Source organism: Monomorium pharaonis, chromosome 3, assembly GCF_013373865.1.
Source record: "Monomorium pharaonis isolate MP-MQ-018 chromosome 3, ASM1337386v2, whole genome shotgun sequence".
Taxonomy (NCBI): Eukaryota; Metazoa; Arthropoda; class Insecta; order Hymenoptera; family Formicidae; genus Monomorium; species Monomorium pharaonis.
Window position 1 is genome coordinate 7937200 of NC_050469.1, and position 20587 is coordinate 7957786.

Below are 20587 nucleotides of genomic sequence, written 5' to 3' on the forward strand. Positions count from 1 at the left end.
ACACCGGTATTGTTACCGGGATATCCGCGCGGTCGCTCGACTTCCACGGGCAATAAACTTGCGACGCGTTTTCAGGAAGTGGCTCAGATGTGCCTCAGGATAAGCAAGATTCTCTTCTTCGGTCAAGTGTTCTTGTGCGGTTTGGAGACACCGGTGCTGAAATTGCAGAAAAGCGAGACCGGCGTCAGCGAATATGTTTCCGTGGTCGAGGCTTCGAGCACAAGCTCGCCGAGTTCGCCGCCGACACAGGTACGTGGTAACTATCGTAAATCTAGTCTTCTCTCTCCTCCCATCCCGAAGAAAACGCATTTAGAAGCTCCATTTTTAGAGTCTCATAAATTCTCGATCGAATTTTTTTAAAGCTGGGTAGAAACGACTGTAGTCTATAAAACATATTTTTATCTAATCTTGCGTATGTCTGTATATTTACACTGAGAAAAAAATGTTAATTTGCCTAAATTTTCCAACTGAATTAAACTTTGTCTATTTAAGTATTTATATATTTTAATTAACAATATAAATACTTGAATTGAAATTTGTGCATTTAAGTTAAATGCATAAATTCTTGAACTGACAAAATTTTAATTTAGTTGGAAAATTTTGTCAAATAAATTTTTTTTTCTCAGTGTAAGAATAAAAGTAAATATACTTTGTCACGCGCGAAACGTTAAAAGTTTTTAAAATCATGATAAACAATAATAAAAGAGTAATTTAATCACGAGATTGTCAAAAAGAATAAAAAATCGGGATTTTCCCCTCCGGAATATTTAATTAATTTTTCCAATTTAAATCCGATGCCGATCATGGCTCGTTATCTAAGATTGGAATTAATTTACTTCCAGAGCGACTCGGAATTCTTGGTAGAAAGTTACAGCGAGGGGGAAGAGGAGTCGATTCCTACGTTGAGAAGATTACCCTCGTGCGGCAACGTGCCCGACGATACGACGGCTCCCGTGGCTGCTGTCGAGATAAGGTCGTTGATCGAGAGGAAGGAGGAACTGAAGAGGCGGCAGCGGAAACAAGATCGGCATCGACAGCGGGTACAGGTGAGTGCGAAATACCCTGTAGCGATACCCTGGCGCGTATACCACCAGGGATGATCTATCGGTTTGTCGACTCGATAAATCGATCGCTGGCGTCGCGGCGAGACGCTATTTATTGCAACGTTATTACGTTATGCTGCTCGATTAAAATTAAATTTTAACCGGCGTACATTATCGAGCAAAACGACGATAAACCAATGTTATATGCCATAAACGTACATCGCTATTTGATTCTCTTCTTTTTTATGCATGAACAGTATTTTCAGTTAATGCATGGAATAACAAATGCAAGTTTCATAATAAAGTAGATTCTATCGATTGTCTCGTTTGTATTGTGAGCGGAATAAATTACCTTTTAAATAATATAAATTTTAATTAATTTTAATAACGAAATTAATGGTTGGATAATTCATGACAATGATTGGAAATCGTGAATATTTCCGTGCTCTCGCATCCTTTATTTGGCTATCTTAAATTTTAATAAAAAAGTATTCATATATGATATTGAAAAATTTCTATTTATCTGGTGTAATTCTATTTCTTTTTTATATTGTGTATAAAAATCTATAGCGTAAGATTTTTTAACGGTGAAAAATTAAAAGATTGCACTTGCAGGCCGAATTATTGTTTTAAACAAACGTGAATGAGTTTTAGCATAGCAGTTATATCGTTCGAAGATACGTACCATGTATGGCGTACTATGAATGGCGTTCGAACGAGCTGAGATCGATGAGGAATCTTGCCGTTTCCAAATTTAGCTATATGCACCGTGCGCAATCTTCCGCCGATAGAGACGTCCCCCGCGAATATCGCTGTCGAATGATTGCCCAACCGCCGCGATACCGGTCTAACCGCCGGCTATATTATTGCACCTGCCTCCTGTTCTCCTTCAACTTGTCGTCCCGCCTTCGAAACAGCCGGTCGACAAAGTACCGACTAAATGCATTCGTCGTGGCTAAGTCGAACTAAATCAGGAGATTACAACACGCATTTGACTTGTGGCAAACTGAAGTGGAGAATGCTGCATCTCTCCTTCTAGCTTCTCTCTCTCTCTCTCTCTCTTTCACATTCCTCCACCCTTCGTTGCACCACCCTGCCGTCCTTTTATTTCGGTTCTCGCGCGATCCTCTCTCACCGCAGACTCTCGCGCAGCACGCAACTCGCTGTTTTTATTTACGGCATCGAAACTCCTCCTTTTTGCATATTTATTATCTTACCCCAGCTTGGAGCCGGATTTTGTATATGCTATGCGGTCGGCCACGTACTCTCTATCCTTCGCGGCGATATCTTTCTTCTTTGAAGACAAAAAAAGAATAAGGAGGAGAGGAGTAGGCTGACCAGAGATCCTGTACACCCGCGATTGTTATATTTTTAATTGTTTTGTGTTGATATAATTTGTAGTTTTAAGTATACGAGCACAAGTGTCGCGTATTTATATTAATTTAATGAGAAGAGACGTAGCAAATTGCACAATGCAGTCTCGAAACTTTTAAATAGAGTTAAGAACATACACGTGTATCTTTGATCATAAAATGGCACCTACAAAATCCGCGCTCCCAAATGTTTTCTCTTCGAGAAAATCCGAGTTTATCTGGCTTTTCCATACCATTCGAGAGGGCGATATAAATTACTCGAAGGCTTTTCGTATCTCTTGAATTTTTCGACCGACGCTTTTATCAGGGAGCGAAACTGGATGGAGGCGAAGTACGGATCTTCGTAACTCTCGGTCGTAGAATTGTTTCGAGGATAAAGTTCGATGGAAGACCAATGTGACCCCGCCGAAATAAATAGCCGCGATATCGTAACCGTCGGTAGTTTGTTCGACAGTGCCGATGCAGTTTTATCGTAGATCGTCTTTCTTCCTCGTACTCTTTGCCTTTTTGTACTCAGACTTTTACATATTCGACTGGCTTTTCTTATTGCAAGGCGCGATAAGATTACACGGCTACGCTAGAATTGTACTCGCAAACTTATATGCGACAAATCTAATTTTTTTCAGTGAATTGTTTTTTAATCACAAATTTGAAAATTTATGAAGAAATAGGTTTTTATTTGACTTAATATTTTACTTTATATTTGTATTAATTTAATAAAAATGGCATATTTTTTATTTTAATAACTCGAAAATTCTGATATAAGAAATGTTGAGACTATATAATAAATTACTTATGGTTGCTCCGCCGTGTGTCCAACGATACGCGGGCTTTAATTTCTTCTTTTTAGATTGCATTGTTGCATCTATACAATACTCATTTGCAAAAACATGATAATTACGATTGTGCGTAATTATCAGGATATGACGGCTGCGCGACATTTTGTATACTTCCGACTCTAACAACCTAATATGGATCTTCGTCACAACGCGAGAGAAGAAACCGCGTAAGAAATGTTAATACAATGGACGATTTCAAAACGACAAATGGTTTTAACGCATCCCGATGTGTATAAACGGCATTTACGCTGCGAGATTGACACGTGTATATTAAACAACTATGTAATTAATACAACTTTGCGATTCGGAATCAATTTACTGTGATATTTCGTTAATGACCGAAATTATTCCATTTATTTAATAACGAATAAATTACATTTAAATTGCGAATGAATATGCCGAATATATTAGAAAATAATATTGTTCGTGAATGTCGCAACGATAATATAATTCTCCGGTCGCTTTGAATTCTGCTTTAATAAATATAATATTAAATAATATTTAATCAAACAATTTCAGTGAGAAGCTGGTTTTGTTATATCAACTTTGCTTTGTAATAACCACCAACTTCAGTATTCGCTGAACGGAATATTTGGCGTGTATATTTAGTTTATGTCATGCTCGGAGCTGGACAGGTCGATTAACGCACCGCCTTGATGTTTGCTGTTACAGTAATACGGTGTACAGTAGCGTTATTGTTTACTTAAGGTTGCCGCACGTTATCACTATTCGTGCGGCAGGTCTCAGCAAGCGGTGGCATGAGATGTTTCATGTGTCGTCGTTATTCTCCGAGATCTGATCGTCAGTCCACGTGATTAATTTACTTCCGCGATTCATAAGATCGAGGCGTTTAGAATATTTATCATCACAGATATATTTTGCGTAATTTATTTGAAATTGAAATTTAAGCGAACATGGATTATGAATTATTGTTACAGAATATTACGAATAGTAACGATTACTTTAAGATAGCTTGGATACATCTTCTCGTTATTTATTTTTTGTTAATTTAAATATAATTTGTCTACTTTTGAATTCGAGAGTGCGGAACGAATGCGGATCGCGGAGTGAGTCGAGAAACTGTGCGGTACGTTGATTGCTTTTTAAAAACTACTTAAAAATTCGCGAGGCAGAATATTTGCTACACGTTTGTGCATGTCGTATTAAATATTTTAAGGCAAATGTCGGTTGAGACCGGTCTCGATGTTTGTTGTTTGCGGAATGCAGTGCGCTGTTGTTTGCGTAAGGTTGCATTCGAATGGTCAGGACTCGAGCCTACATGAGCCATATCGACGTGTGTCGTCACATTAATCTGAAATCGCTACAAGTATTAAAGAATATCAAATGCAATCTTTTACGAACGAGTATTACCGTTGATTAATTTCTGTGATTAACGTTTTATAAGCATTTCTATTTATCAAAGGTTATTTATCGATACAAATTTTATGTGAGAGTTGCATGAAGCAGACATCAAAGCGGCGGGAGGAAGAAATTATAAATCGTTGCCGTATTCACGGTCAATCGTTATTTCTCTGAGGATCTTGCTATTACATATGAATTTTTCGCAATTCAAATATAATTTATTTATTTATTTCGAATTTAGTAAATGGAGTAATAGAATTTTAACGGTTACGTAACGGATTCCGAATCAGCTGAGATACTTATATTAATGAATCAGTTGAGATATTTATATTAATGAAACGTAATTATAATTAATTATATATTTTTTAATTTATTTGTGTTAGAGAGAGTGTGTGTCTTGCAGTATAAATGCAGGATTTGTAATGTGCAGGATAATGTACGTTAGTGTACATTCGTTAAAATTCTGTTGTTTTAGATCTATTGCAGCTTTCACGCAATTCTTTTCTCACAATGTGACAGATTATGATTAAAGAGTACCGTACAAAATGTTGCGCGATTATTGTCTTCTGGTAATTAGCTCGTGATAACAATTAACTGTTCTTTTGCGAGTAAGTGAATGTCGTGAAGAAGCAATGGCAAAGTAATCGTGAAAATAATCTATTAATCATGGGTATATAAATATCTTTATTTTTAGTCGAAATGTTGTTTTTGAACAAATTGAATTTAGATTTTGTGTTTAAATAAGAAATTCCATTGTAATTCATTCATGAATTAAATGCTATGTGTTTAGTAGCACGTTTTAAAGAGTAAAGATTAGAGAAGTGAAATTCAGTGTGGCAGTATTTTTCGATTATTCTTAATATTTATGATTTGCAAAATTTGTTATCAAAGTTTGATAAGTGACAAGGCGATAGTAATTATATAGTTCATTGAGTTGTGAAAATCAATAATCGACAAATTGGTACGTGTTTAAGCACAGGCACGTACCCAAATGCACGTAATATCCATCGATCAACTTTAATCGCTTACATGATTCGAAGCCATTATGACCTCGGCATTTTCATATCAAGATTTATAACTTTAATTAATCTCCAACATTTGTCATTAAAGTATTGCAATATATAAAGCATCATACGTATATTAATATCTTAATATTTCATATTCGCAATAAAAATGTGAAAGATTGGATTCAATTCTTTTTAGATGTTACAGTTACTTTAAATATCACATGATTGCACGTGTATTTTCACGATATGTGGTATAATTTTTTGGCGATAACTTGCTATGAGATTCTTCACTTTTTTTTCTAAAGTACTGTATAGTTAAACAATTATGATATTATTTGAAACTCGCGGGTCAATTTTAATGCCTGAATGAACCTGCCTCAGAATCTAGAACAATCCTGTTGCATACGTAACACCTCGGAACCAGTTTTTCCGTGGACAACGGTGAATCTGGATTATGTCGTGTCGAGTGAATTGCGTTTTGCATATCCCGCAAGCTTTGAATCACCTAACGTAGTAAATTAATTCGAGCGAAATCCTACGCTTAATTGGCCGGTGAAATTTCGCCGCGTGTCACCAAGGGTAGCGCGAACCGGTTAAACCGTGAACTTCGGCCTACATTATAGTTTGTTCACATTATGATTTCTCCTAGAGTCGGAAATGTGCTTTTAATTTTACTGTATTTCGGTAATTCGGTCGTGTGTTACTTTGAAACGGGTACCGTTTCCATTATTTCGATGGACAGGACTTGCGACAAACAATTGTGAAATGCAAACTGCTATTTTCGGCGAAGATTAATTAATTTAGTTAATTAATTAACGTACAGTTGCCCGTCATGTTGATTTCATAACTCCCATAATATCGGAACCGTGCGGCGATAATTGAATTGGTTACATGAGAATTTGTGCACCTCGTTTCTTCGGGCAGGAAATTGGAGGAAATTTATGTAATATCGTTTATACATGGACAATCATATAAATCACTTGTATTCGTTATTTATGTAAAAAAAATTTCGTATTCGATAATCTCTTGTTTGAATTTGAGAGATTTAAAATTGGAAATGGCATTGTTGTACACGAATCTTTTTTTTTTGTTTTTATGTGATTCTGGATTTTTCGTATGGGCTCTAATTACAGTAGTGGTGCTGTATACATAATGGATGTGTGTCGTTATCGATTTCATCGGTGATGAAATCTATATTTTTAGTCGGCCTATCATTTTACGCTCGCATGGAACGAAAGCGCAACTCGACGCATGTTTTGTAAATAGCCGCGTTACGCGGGACGACTTTTTGCGGCGATTTTTTTTTTGGCCTCCCGGCCAAACAATCAAATTCGCATTTCGTTCGCTGCTCGTCACGTGCTATTGCATCCCGGCGAAGAAGTTGTAAACCCCGTTGGTCACGTCGATTAAAACGATATTTCTCTTTCGTTGCTGTGCTTTGTACATGGGAACAAAAATACGAAAAAAAAGAGGGTAATTTGATAGAACGTATAAAAACGCTCTCTGCGAGGAGGCCGAATTGGTCCACATGGCCTAATCGCCACGATGATAATAGCATTATCTGAGACGTACGTACGAACGCACGCACGTACGTACGTACAGAGAACCGGAATGTATATATCACGAATTGTAACCAATTAATCCTTCATCTGCATTGCCCGTGGTCTTCGAGGATATTTCCTTTTTGCGCACGGCGGCGGTGGCGTCATGCTTGGCCGATGAACCATGGACGCGCGTATCCAGGATAACATCGTAATGCGCCTTAACCACGGTTCTTTCGGTACAGAGCACGTTTAATAATCCTTTACTATTCCGCCGAATTTTTATTTGGCAAGAGGAAGATACGCATTTCTTTTTACGTGTTGTTTTTTAATGATCGTTATGCTGATCTCTCGGCGGATATCAATTTGGACGTTTAGAACGATTGTTTAAATGCGATAGGATAGTATTATATTATCTCTTCTCTTACTGGCCTTTTTAAACATTAAATTGCTCGATTATTTCTATAAATTAACCAAAGTAGAAAAAATTTTTGCTTTAATATTGTAAAATAAAAAAAGGGGGGAAGTACGATTAAAAATTGTAGGTTTTACGCGCTGTTTGAGAAACGAAATGTACTAGACCTATAATAATACATATACGTAACGTATGCCTGTGTCTCGCTATTGAAATCGAATGGGTTTACTTCTCGTTGCGGTCGTACGACGAAGATGACCGGGCGTGATCTACGGGGAAAAGAAAGAACGGAAAGAAGCGCGCGGCGCGATTGCAAGGGCCGGGCTAACGGTAACGCACCGTGATACGAAGGATGCGGCAAGAAGCGTTTCATTTCCTCGAGAAACATTTTTTGGTCGCATATATATTGGATCTACGTATACTGAATCCGTATATACTCGAGGCTCCGCCTTAATTTCCATCCCGAGATTGATGTACTATTAGAACGGCTTGCTTTCGCAGAACCGGACTCAATTTCCTCCTAAACGATTTTTAGGAATTAAGAGGAAGGTGTACCGTAGGCGATACAGGTTACAGATGTTTAATTCTATCCGAAACCACAATTAACAGAGAAAGAAAGAGGTAGAAAGAAATACAATAAATATTAAGCGGAGATAAAAAAAAATGTAATAGTATAATGATAATATAATAGTGTGTTTATTTGACTGGATTCACTTTATTCGCGTTGGGAAACTCTTGAGTCGAAACTAACGAAATAATTGCTTGCGTCCGTCCTTAACGTACCATTTATTTATTACGATCTCTTCATTATACATGCATCAATATCTCGCGAATCTCTCATCCCGGGCGTAACTCGTACTTGCGAGTGTACGCGGGCCTCGAGTATCTAAACTGGCTTTGCGAGATGCGAGGAGGTAGAAAATGGCTCCAACGACCTCTTAACACACCATTCGCTTCTCTGCGCGAGGCTTCTATTTAAAGGTTTATTATGCCAATTAAATCCGCTTCATATACGGAGAGTTCAAGTGCTCGCCGCGGATGCGAAGGTTATCCTGGAATCTCCATCCTGCCGTTTCTTTCGCGTACACCCCCTCGCCGACGCCCCTTTCCTCTCTTTTCGTATTTCTGTTATTAGATCACGTACATTCTTAAAGTTATGTCCAATGATGTCTTCTAGCATAGACTAAACGCGCAGCTTGAAACATCTTATTAGCATTGGCGCCTCATTACTGCTGAACGATATGAAGACATTTCGCTTTTAATGATCTTGACTGTTATTTTATCGTTATTATCTCCCGAAATTTAGAACGTGGCACTAAGAACCTCTTCTAATCTTATTTATTCATAATTATATTGCAGTTAACTTAACGCTTGTAATTGAACTGTTATATATATCGTAATAATAGAGGAAATGCAAGAGTATAAAACACGAGGATGCCTGAGGAAATCGTGAAACGCGAAAATTATTAGAATTGTCGAGGATTAATCTGATAAAATGTTTGTCACGGTAAAAAGCGGAGTGAAAATACAACGGCCGGAGATTACTTTGAAACAAAAACTTGTATTTCATGTGATTATTCGATTAAAATGACCGCTTGATTAAATTGTCTTTGGTTTGAGTTACATGATTAAATTAAAAAAAAAATAATAAAAGTGAAATGTTACAAAACCGTAATTGAGAAGTCTGATACATCTTTTTGCTAGGCACATTTTATATATCTCTTTTCGTTTTGAAGCTGTGGGATTCTTCATTAGTGCTTTATGTCGTTAGTTCCCAGTTTGCTTCTGTGATGATGAATGCAGAAAGTACGGTTGAAAAGTTTCGACTCGCATGACTTGAAAAAAATTCGAGTCGTGAACGAAGAGGAAGTGCATTCTCCTCTCTTCTCGGTTTCGTCTTAAAGGCTTTCCTTTTATTCATTCTATAATTCAAATGTTTGCGCAGTTTTTGCATTCGACGGGAAAAACGTTTATTTAGCGTGTACCTAAATGTACTCTAATTTACATGTCATAATAAAGACCGGTGCATCGTCCTGCAAAGTTGGTATGCAAAATTTTCATTTATCCTCCCTGCGCGAGGGCAGCACGTCATCGCGTTTTCTTTTGGCGTTCTCGCGTGCACGTGCAAATCTTGTACACAAATTAATAGCCCGATGTTCTCTCGGGCTACGAACGAGCGAAAATTGCGACCGAAGATAATTTCTCTGGATTACTTACTCGTAAACTGTTCAAATTATGCAGCCGCATAAAATTTTGCCCTTCACAAGACCGCGTTTAATTTCCACGTTGAGCATTTCTAAATATTTTTTACCATCATTAACGTGTCAACAATACAGCTAATGCACGTATAGAATTCTGATGTACGTGTATTTGTAATTTTACAAATATTTTGGTTTATTTAATTTGTTCATATTTAAATAGTTTTATTGAATCACAGAAGCAATTTACGATTACTCGTGTGACAATAACTTTAGTGATTTCGTATCTTGATTTCCTTCTTTACAGTTTAAGACAATCTCTCTTTGATTTATCTTCACTCGCCGGTCTTTTTTAAGTTTGCAATTATAGAAAGTACGTGGGCCCAACCAAGGTTAATGTATCTCTGCCGTTATTAGTTGCGTAGGTAACATTTAAAATAAAGAATAGTCCCATTTTTAATTTGTTTGTCCAACAATTACACTTATGCGTCTTATTTAATATTTATTTCATCCTAAGAAGCTTTATGTAAAGAAGTTGGTCTCCACACATATATTACACCGAAGGATCTCGGCAAAAGATTATCCCGCGGGAAATGGTGGGACGCGCGTTTGAAATTAATCATTATTATTCTACGAGTAGTTGTACCACCGGGACAACCATATGAAGATAGATACTACTAAAGAGCCTTGAGATTAATAGGATGATTCTCGCAAAGATGTGACGCAATTTGAAGTGCCTGAGGTCACGGCGAGTAAAAAAAATTTATTTGCATATATATTTTTTTTTTACGATTCTGAACGTATATATGATATTTTATATGGAAAGAAGAACATTCGTTTCCCGTGCTTATTATCGCGAATAGTTAACGCGAGATGCTTTGAAACGAACGATACAAATGGCCGCGAGACGACCAGAGATGGCGCGCGCGCGTTTTCGCTAAGGAGACAATATTTTATTCGCTACGCGGTTCGCTAACGCGAGCCCAGATATCCGTTCGCGACAAACGGTCAATAAAAAGCGTGATTAAACCGAAAAGCAATTACACTTTATGGGCGTGCGTCTGCTACCGAGAGTTGGGAGAAGAATGGGGAGACAGACACAGAAACGATGAAGAGAGAAGGCGTCGAGTAAGAGTGAAGTGAACTCCAGTAGTAGCTAATTACTTTAAAGCAATTATCCTCTGTTGGCGCCGCTCCAAGCGGTCGCTATAACGGTTACTGTACTGCAGAGCATGATTTCGTTCTAGCAGCTTTCAGGGATTTACGCGATCGCTATCGTGTTCTATAACACTGTTCTTAACAAATTTATTGTAGAACGAAATCTCTTGAAATAGAGATGATCGGAATAATTCAATTTGTAAATAAGTTTCAAGTCCCTTGAATTGAGTTTTAGTTGAGAATTCAGCAAATTTGTAATTGACACTGGCACTACTGATATTTTCGTCTTTTTTCGTTGACTTTAGTCAATTTTTTTTTTTTTTATTAGAGCTGTCGCAAAGTGCAGCATATATGCGGAAGTAAAGGTTCTTGATTAACCATTTCCTTTCGCCGACAGCTTGTCAACGTATAAACAAAGCGGATTGATATTTCGTTACCGCGCAGCGAAACTTCATATCGCTACCCAATTAATTAGCCGGGTCGACGGCAACGGGCAACAATTGACGTATTAGTGTCGACGGTAACAGCCCGGGCATTTTGACGTCCGCCATTGTTGCCGGTACCCCATATATTGTTAGTAGCCGTGGGGCATCGGGGCTGTATTTGCGGCTGGGGGGGGGGGTGCCGGTGGACGTTTCGCCGTCACGTTCGGCTCGACCATTGGGGTATATGCCAATCGATATCTCTCGCGTATTCTCCGCATAATGGATAATTTATCGCGGCATTCGGCGGCGATTTCGCGGCCGAATCGTTTAGGCGGCGACGGCGGCGGAGTCCCGGGTCCCGGGCAACGGTCCTGAATATAAATGGTGGCGCGATTGCCATGTAAAATGCATGCCTGACGCGGTTTTCGGCTGAAACGTTACGCCGCGGTGTGTCCAAATGAGATCGTTAATAAACGATACGCTTTATTGTGATTTACGGCGTTTGCTCTCGTTGTTGCTTTCCTCTTGCGAGGGCTAACGACGTGCGCGCGCGCGCGCGCGCGCGTATCGTTCACCGCGTTTATACGTGTGTACGTAACGGTGTATATATACGCGCGTATGAATAAATTATACCTATCAGAGAAATAAATCCCACCGGACGTACGGCAACGAGACAGACACCTGTCGTGACGGATCCCTCGCTCGTCCCTCCTTCGCGGGACGGATCCGTCGTTTCCCGCTGGGTGAACTTATATTTCACCGTGCGCGCGGCTCGACGGGGTGCTCGGACGTCCCGAATTTCATCTCGCGCAGCCCGACGTAAAACGTTTCGGACGTCCGCGAAATCTCGTGTTGCCTTTTTAATACTTTGTATTATCCCCCGCGGGACCACGCGCACTGACGCTCCTTCTCACCCGGCGTCGTGCGGCCCTCGGCTGTTTTTATTTTTGGCTATTAATAATACGGCGAGGCTCATTTAAGCATCTCGCGCGGCGTGAATTTAGTAACGCAATACTTGGCAATAAATAGTACGATACATTGTCCAATTGCTCGGTAACAAATTTACAGAGGGTCTCATTGTGTATACAACATAAATTTAATACTTTAGTCAACTATGTCCGAATGTTCTATTAAATTATGTGAAGGGATCGTCGTGGATTTTGCCCAGCGAGATAAGCGCGAAAAAAATTTCAACTCCAAAAGAACATATATGATGATTATTTTGGAGGTCCGCGTCTTTGTTCCTGCTATTCAAGACCCCTTACCCCGCTATCTTCCACATTCGCTGCATAAAGACAGAGGATCCTCTCGGCGAGGATATGGCCGAGTGTCGGGCTACACATATTCAAACATTTATAGTCGAGATATTACGAGAGTCGACGGTCTCGCGGGAACCACCACGCGGTCGGACTTCACCCTCGCCGCATCACCCGCAGACCCGAGATAACATTTTCTCGACTGTCATCCCTTTTCCCCTCCCCCCGTACGAGCTCGAAGGGGTCGTCTGCCGCCGACGAGGACATTGTGTGTGCCCGTTGTCCCTCGACGCTGAGCACGGTAATGGTTGTTCTCCGTTTCCCGTGAGAGGACGGATCTTTAATTTCCGCGACATTAGGGAAGAACACTTGGTTTTCCCTGGAGTGTCGTAGTCGTCATCGAACGCGCGCCCCTACGCTAATCTACCGTGAAATGAATTATGCCGCGAACGCTCACCAAATGTGACTCGTCAAAGGCCAATATGGTCAAATGATTTAGCTGTAATAAAACAACCAACGTCCATATTTGTTTCGATAACTTTCTAGAAGCTCATCGAAACTTTCGTCGCGTTTTGTCACGTACAAAGTGTAAAGTTTGCGGTTATGAGTAATTGTCTGTAGATTGCTTTTTATCTTTGAAGAGGAAAAGGTCAGAAACTTTAGAAGGGGACCCACACTAAAAAAAAGTTTGGCAATAATAACACAGGCACACAAAAAAAAGAAAAGTGGTCTGTCCCTGGGATCCCACTTGTCCAATCTCTATGTATTTTGATGTGCTGAACACCCATTATTTCTTTTTTTTATTTTTTATAAAAAAGGTAGCTCAAAAACCTTAAAAATTGCAATAATTGCTTTGCACGTGGAAAATGGCGAGTGATGGGGCAATTTTGACACCGGATTCGTGTTCAGCATGTCAAAATACATAGAGATTGACTAGTGGAGTTTCAGGGACAGACCAGTTTTTTTTGTGTGCCTGTGTAATCAATCTTTAACGAAATAATTTTAATTAAATGTTTGATTATATTGATCAAACGTTTAATTCAAATTATTTCAGTAAAGCTCGATTATTATCAAATTTTCTTTCAGTACAGTTTTTCAGTTCCGATTGATAAAAAAAAAGAAAAGAAAACGGCGATTTGCTCTTTAAAATGCCTGAAGCTAGAAATAAAAATATAACATGGGATTCTGATGTACTTCCACTTCACATGGCACGAGTCTCCTGGTTTTGACATTTTCTTCTTCCTCCTTTTCCCTCTTTTTTTCGGGCTTTCCGCCTCTCGTCGACAGCTTTCGAGCCGCTTGGAATCTACAACGTCGTCTCCACTCGTATGGCATAGGCGACAATTTACTTTACCGTTCCGTCGCGCCGGAGGCGAGAGTTTCCTTCCGATTCGCCAGGTTTGCGCCCCCCGCGGAAGGTGTTGACATTTCTCGCCTCGACTCATTCTCGGCATTCTGTATCGAGTGCACCGACGCCGATGTTGTGCATCTTCCGTATTCCTCCAGTTTCCAATTTACCTTCCGTTCCCCGACGGCGGCAGAAATATCTTAGGAATGCGCCCGACGACGCGTCTTTGAAAATCGAAAAGCGAGTACCACTTCTCGTCGTTTCTATTAGTTCAGTCATCGGTAGTGTAAACAGACTCTCTTTTGCTTCTTCTTTTTGATTGTACTTCGACCGATGGGTTTCTCTTTTTCTCTATTTTCCTCCCTCTTTTCCCTTTTCTTTCTTCAGAGACGAAGATAGGAGAAACGAAAAAGGAAAAAGATTCGTGTAGCTCGTGACAATGTCAATGTTTGCGTCGTCGCAACAAGGTACTCTCGGTGTAGTTAAAGCCGAGAGTCTGCGGGTTACAAAGGAAGCACAGATACACGTTGAAGATCTGCTCGTTCCCCGCGGATATATTACTTCAATAAACTTTTATTACCAAGCTTGATCCGAAGAGAAACTGTTTATCTTCCACGTAGCTTTTGATACTTTCTTTTGTCTTCTCATTGTCTCGCCACACACAAAAAGAAGAGCAATGAAACAATAATTTCGGTCGATAAAGTCTTACCTTTTTTTCCCCTTATGGGATTGAATCGAGCCAAAAAATGATTGGAGGAAAAAATCTCTATTCGAAAGGGAGTTACAGCAATACTGAAATAAGTAATATACATAATTTGTAAGATCCACTTTAGATACGACTTTTATAAGTGGAGTACTTACAAGTCTTGAGCTTAATCTTCAAATATAGGGTCTTATCTAAAGTGAATCTTGCAAATTACGGCCTTGTCCATTTTTCCTTTTGGACCTCTTTTTATTTGTAATCCGGCAATAATTTTAAGCCTAATAAATTCGTCGTGCGTACGTCGGCAGGTGGCAAATAGCAACGGTTACATTAATTCGCGAAAATCCCACCGCGATTTGCTCGAGGTCGCCATTCGTTCCCGTAACAGGTCCGGAGAACCCGTATATAATGCACAGCTGAAGAGATAACCGACCACCGTCACGAGCGATTCTTATACGTGGAAGTAGTTTGGCGGCGGCACGAAGGGGTGAAGCAATCCGATTTGGGAGCTCCATTGCAAACGCATGGCGGGGGTCGCAGACCGCCACCGTTGGTCACATTTATAAATGCGATTCCCCGTGATATATCGCCCGTATAACCCGGCTCCACTCTAATTCCATCGGGCTAAAACGGCCAATAAAATCAGGATAAAGTTATAAGCTTCTTTTCTGCCTGCCGCGCGACCGGTGCCAGGCAGAACCTTCGTTTTCAGCTTTAATCTATTTTAATTTTTTGTATCTTCCTCTATCGCCCTATTCCACTTCTTCCTTTTGACCCCACGGTTTTTGCGCGCCCTAATGGCGATCTGGGGAGCGTACGTGCGAGCGGTTTTCACGGGCTCTCCCGAGAAATTCATTCCGAGGGAAAACTTGACCGACGGACTCGTTATCTATTTCACGGCGATTGCCGGTGGTGCACGCGTAACGAGTTTTCCATGCAAATGAGATTCCGCGTAGTGAATTAGCGTTCATTGCGGAGTATACGGAAGAAGTTTAATTATCGGTATCTCGGGGAAAGAGGAAATTATCGGTCCAGGAGAGACGCCCGCGCTCGATCGGCTCGCCCACTCGTATATCCGAAACCCGCATTCGTGCGCGCGTTATCGACGAATTCATAACTAGCGGGCAGAAGTCCGCGGGATGCTCTCCGCGAGATCGTACGCGCGGCGCAGAATGGGCGGTTTAGATCGTATCGCTCGCGATTTACCGCGGCACTTTGGATTCCTCCTCTCTCTCTCTCTCTCTCTCTCTCTCTCTCTCTCTCTCTCTCTCTCTCTGTCCTCTCTCTCTCTCTCTCTCTCTCTCTCTCCGCCCGGCTTGTTGTTGACGCGCGCGCGATGCTCCTGCGACTCCGGGCCGTCGTCGTCGCCGTCGTCCGAGTCAATAAAAACCACCGTCTACCCTATGGGAAAACGTCTTAACCCACGGTGTAACGCGAGAATTATCCGGAGCAGTCGCACACACGTACATATGCATACGCACACTGAGACCTGTGTGCAAGTCGACGTGTTCTCTCTTCTTCTTCTTTCTCTCGCTTTCTCTCGGCTGGTCCGTGGATAATTGAAATGATAACGATTACGACGTAACAGATGTAACGATTATGAAGCAACAGATACACACGCCGACCGTTTGCAACCGGTGAGACTGGGTATTTGCCTGATTTATGAGAACGCGTATACGCCCGATGGGCGTACAATGCACGTAAATGGCTCGACTTAAGTTTATCAGGAATGACTTTCCATGGGTTATGGTATAGAGAAACGTCGATTTTTGATCTCTCGAAGATGCTGCCTCCTCCGCCTTGCTCCCGCTTTCGCTCTTATTATTATTATTATCGTCGTTATCGCGCTATCAGGGAAATGACTTTTTAATTCCTGGCCCGTTTCTCGCTCCATCGCCTTTTCCACGTGCGAATTAAGTTTATTATAATTGCCAAGAATTACCAGGTTATTAGTATAAATGCCATAAATGACTATTAACTGTTATTAGGCGTTCGTTATCTCATAATGTGTATAATTTATTCATGTCTATAACAGGCCTTTTTGATATACGCGTATTCCTCTATATAGAGCGTTCACACACAGTCTAGAATACGTATAATGGATTTGGTTCTATTTCTTCTCTTTCTCAAGTACCGTATATTCAACTTGTACGTATATATTCAATTTCGCTCGCGTATATACGAGCGGTAGCGATGTTATATCAGGATCGTGAACGTTGATATATATCGACCGAACTTTTCCGGCCGACGATATGTTATTCAGGAGCAACTTTAGGGAAACGTGTCGGTCTCTATCTGAATCTGATTATATTCTCGTTAATTTTATTCTATTCTCACGATCTTTTCGTGGCCGTTTTATTTATTCAATATTCCGTCAGAAATAGAATCCTTTTATCGTAACCCACATACTGGGAGAGTCTTCTCGCGAAGATTCGAGTGACAACGTTACATTATTCTAAAGTATTGGCGGATTATATATTTAGATTGACAAAATTTCCAGATATAAAAAATATGACAGTAAACTGACGGTAGACTCTTGCATTAGAGAAGGATTAGCGCTAAGTTGCTCCGCATCATAAAACTCGGACGGTATTTTTGACAATTCGGAGATGAAAAAAAAGTAAAATACAATCGACTAGCCCGTCTTCCCTTTGTTGGGAAAGCGTTAATCCGCGCTCGAGCACGCGCTCACCGGACGCCGGACGAACCTGCGTACCTGTCCCCCCCGACGGTTACCAGGTACGTTTCCGCGAGCGTTGCGCATTTACAATGTTGTTACGGGGCGCGGGTCCGCTCGACCGTGTGAAGGCCCGTTGTCGGTGTGCGCCGCTTAATATGCGCGCGGGCGTAGGGGCCGCGATGCGTGATTCAACGAGGGTTCTCACGAGCAGGCCGGGCTCTGCTGTCGGCCGAGGTGCGAGGCGCGAGGTAGGTGCGAGCGGGCCCACAGGGAGGAGGGAAAAAAAAAGGTGACGAGAATCGGGGGATGGAGAAAGAGGAGACTCGAGGGGGAGGGGGGAACGATGGTGCGAGTGGTGGCTATACGTTTGCGGGAATGCGCAACGGTACTCGCCACATCGTTCAGGAATTCGCGAATACTTTAAACGGGAGTAAATTCCTGGGACTCTTTATGTCGCTGTCGCACGCACGGTGCCCCATAATGAGGCTGTCATGCTCCGGACGGGTTGCTCGAGAGAGAGAGAGAGAGAGAGAGAGAGAGGAAGTCGTTGAATTCGAAGAGAACGCGCGGTTACGATGGAACACGCCGCTTATTTTTCGCGACGATGCATCCGCCTGTAAATTACGGCTTGAAATGAAAAGAAGAATCTCGCACGCCGTTTTCCGCCGGGATAAATTTCCACGCGTTGGATCTCGCACGTTGGACTCTCATTTTCGTTTTGATGTCTGTATTTCTGGAACGTCGGGGCCCTCCCTTATACATATGCATGTATATTCAGAACGAATTTCTCTAGAAGGATTTGCACCTGCATCATCTAGAGCGATATTTCATAACAACTTAATTTGGAATTCGTACCCACGTCAGAAGGGAACCCTTGCCGAAAAGCGAATCGGCGCGAATTCGCCGACTTCATTTGTTAACCCTTTGTGGAACGGGAGTTATGTCATGTCAGCAGGGACGAGATTGAGATCGAAATCTCGTGGACACGTGTATGACATTTGCACACCGCACCGCCGCCGCGGCGCGACGGCTGGTGCGGCGGCTTCGTTCGACGGTGACGAGTCGCGTGTGCACGATCTCTCCCTAGTTTTGCATTCCGTTCACGTACCCCCGCAAGCAATTAGGTTCGCCTTCGGATTCCCCGCATGCTTTTCGCCGGCGACTCGTGCGACGTGCCATCGTACGGACATTAGTGCGGCACCATATCTAGAGACTCTCGAAATTGAATAATACTCGAGATACCGTTGCGAATGTATTCGCGTCATGTATTGCAGGATCATTTTAAGAGGCCTCTTGAGTCTTTCAAGAAGATTTCAAGAAATGTTTGGTATTATAGCGCAAGAAAAGAGAGAGAAAGAGAGAGGGAGAGGGAGAGGACGTGTGTGTGATATTTTTACTTTAATTTATCTAAAAATTATTTATTGAGAAAGATACATTCTTTTATGATTTATAAAATTTATGGATCTGCTAAAAAGAAAATTATTGTGGGGATATATTTTGAAGTCCGAGTTTATGTTAAATGGACAAATGATCCTCAATGAATTATTTTCAGAAATTTTTATCTCTTCGCATTTTAGATTTTGTACCATTGCGCTCTCTTAATATGCTTATTTAGTCGGCAAATTGCTGTTAAATAATGATTACGCGAAGAATGTCGAAAAATAGAAAGTGAGAGAAGATTTACGGCTTTAATGTATTCAATAGCTACTCTTGCATATATTATTCCACTTGAAAATCGTAGACAGCGGTAAACACCTTAAATTGTCACTTGAGAATATGTTAATGAACTGAGACAACACATGTACATGAATACTTTGCTGAATTTTGATGAAGCGGCTCTTAAATATCTTAAAACTAGCTCTTTATTACCGAAGGTAATTTTCGTGTTTTTTCTGAATAAATGAGCTCGCGGTCAATGATATGTATCGTCGAAACAATATTAGATGGAGGCCTCATTATTGTCCGCAGCTTCTGTTACAATGGCTACTTGGCATTCACGTTATACTGCCGAGTCGATATTGTTCGGTGTGCGCCACTGCCTCTCTCGCGAAGCACCATCCGCATACGTAGGATTCAATTGGAAGATAATGCGTCTTCCACTGCATCTCGCGCTGCACGCACACGCGCCTCTCTCTCTCTCTCTCCCTCTTTTTGTTTCTCTCTTGTTGAAAGGTGCATGTAATGCGCATGGAGATGCGGCATGTTTCTCCTCCGACGAGGAGGAGAATCACGAAGATGGATGTAGATTGAGACGATTACTCAACTATGAAATTCGCTTGGCTATTGATTTTAAAAAGATTTGGTTTTCATTATATAGAATAATAGAAAATTGAGATAAAAAATTGCGATTGAAGGGAAATTCAAATATCGTCGCCATTCCAATATTGCCTTGTTTAATTATGATTGTAATATCACTAATTATAAGACAGTACATTCTACATATATATGTTTTTGTAATATTCTTATTAATTCTCTATACAAATGATTAGGTAATTTGTATCTTGTGCGGTTTTTTTTGAAAAATTAAGAGTAACATTTATAACAGTTATAACATTTATATAATTTTTTAAATAAATAATCGTACAAATAATTTTTACAGATATTAAAGTATATGTAAGAGTTATTGAATAATTTTTTATACTTGTAAGAGTAATGAAAGATGAATCTAATACGAACGATGTTTCCATCGTGTGTAGAAAAGATGCCGGAAATGTTTTTATGGAGAGTCAACTTTAATTTGTGTTTTTGTCGTAAAAAAAGTAATTTTATATTTTTATTTAACAAAAATCATTTTTATATGTGTTTCACTATCTTTAAAAAGGAGACGATATTCGAGCGATATTTTAGTTTTTATTTATAAATAAATATAATATAACATAAAATAATATAATGAATAAATAAAAATAATATAAAAATGTATTTTTATATTATTAAAATATATATATATATATACATATGTGTATGCATTTGGTGTTTAGGCAATCTTACAAAACTCCTCGGTATCGGTAGAAATCGAGGTGAGACCGAGACAGCTTGTGCCAGACACTAACTGCTTCATCGACTACCTACAGCAATTGCAGACCATCGTGAGAGCCACTTCCGGCGCGCAGCCAATCTACACTCTCATGGTGCCACTCGTCGGTAAGTGAAAACAAAAGTTTAACATATTATTAGCGAGGAAAAAGGATCGACGGAAGACGCGTGCGTGCGCCGTTTGGCCCCGCCAACCTCGTCCATCA

The 20587-nt window shown here is 40.5% G+C and overlaps 1 protein-coding gene across 1 annotated transcript in view; it reads left to right on the forward strand.

Moving 5' to 3' along the window:
• The window catches only part of LOC105833320 (telomerase-binding protein EST1A), a 90719-nt gene that overhangs the window by 58973 nt on the left and 11159 nt on the right, over positions 1-20587 (forward strand). The window contains 3 exon segments of the mRNA XM_012674975.3: positions 76-249; positions 843-1046; positions 20327-20489. Coding sequence (XP_012530429.2) covers positions 76-249; positions 843-1046; positions 20327-20489 — 541 coding nt within the window.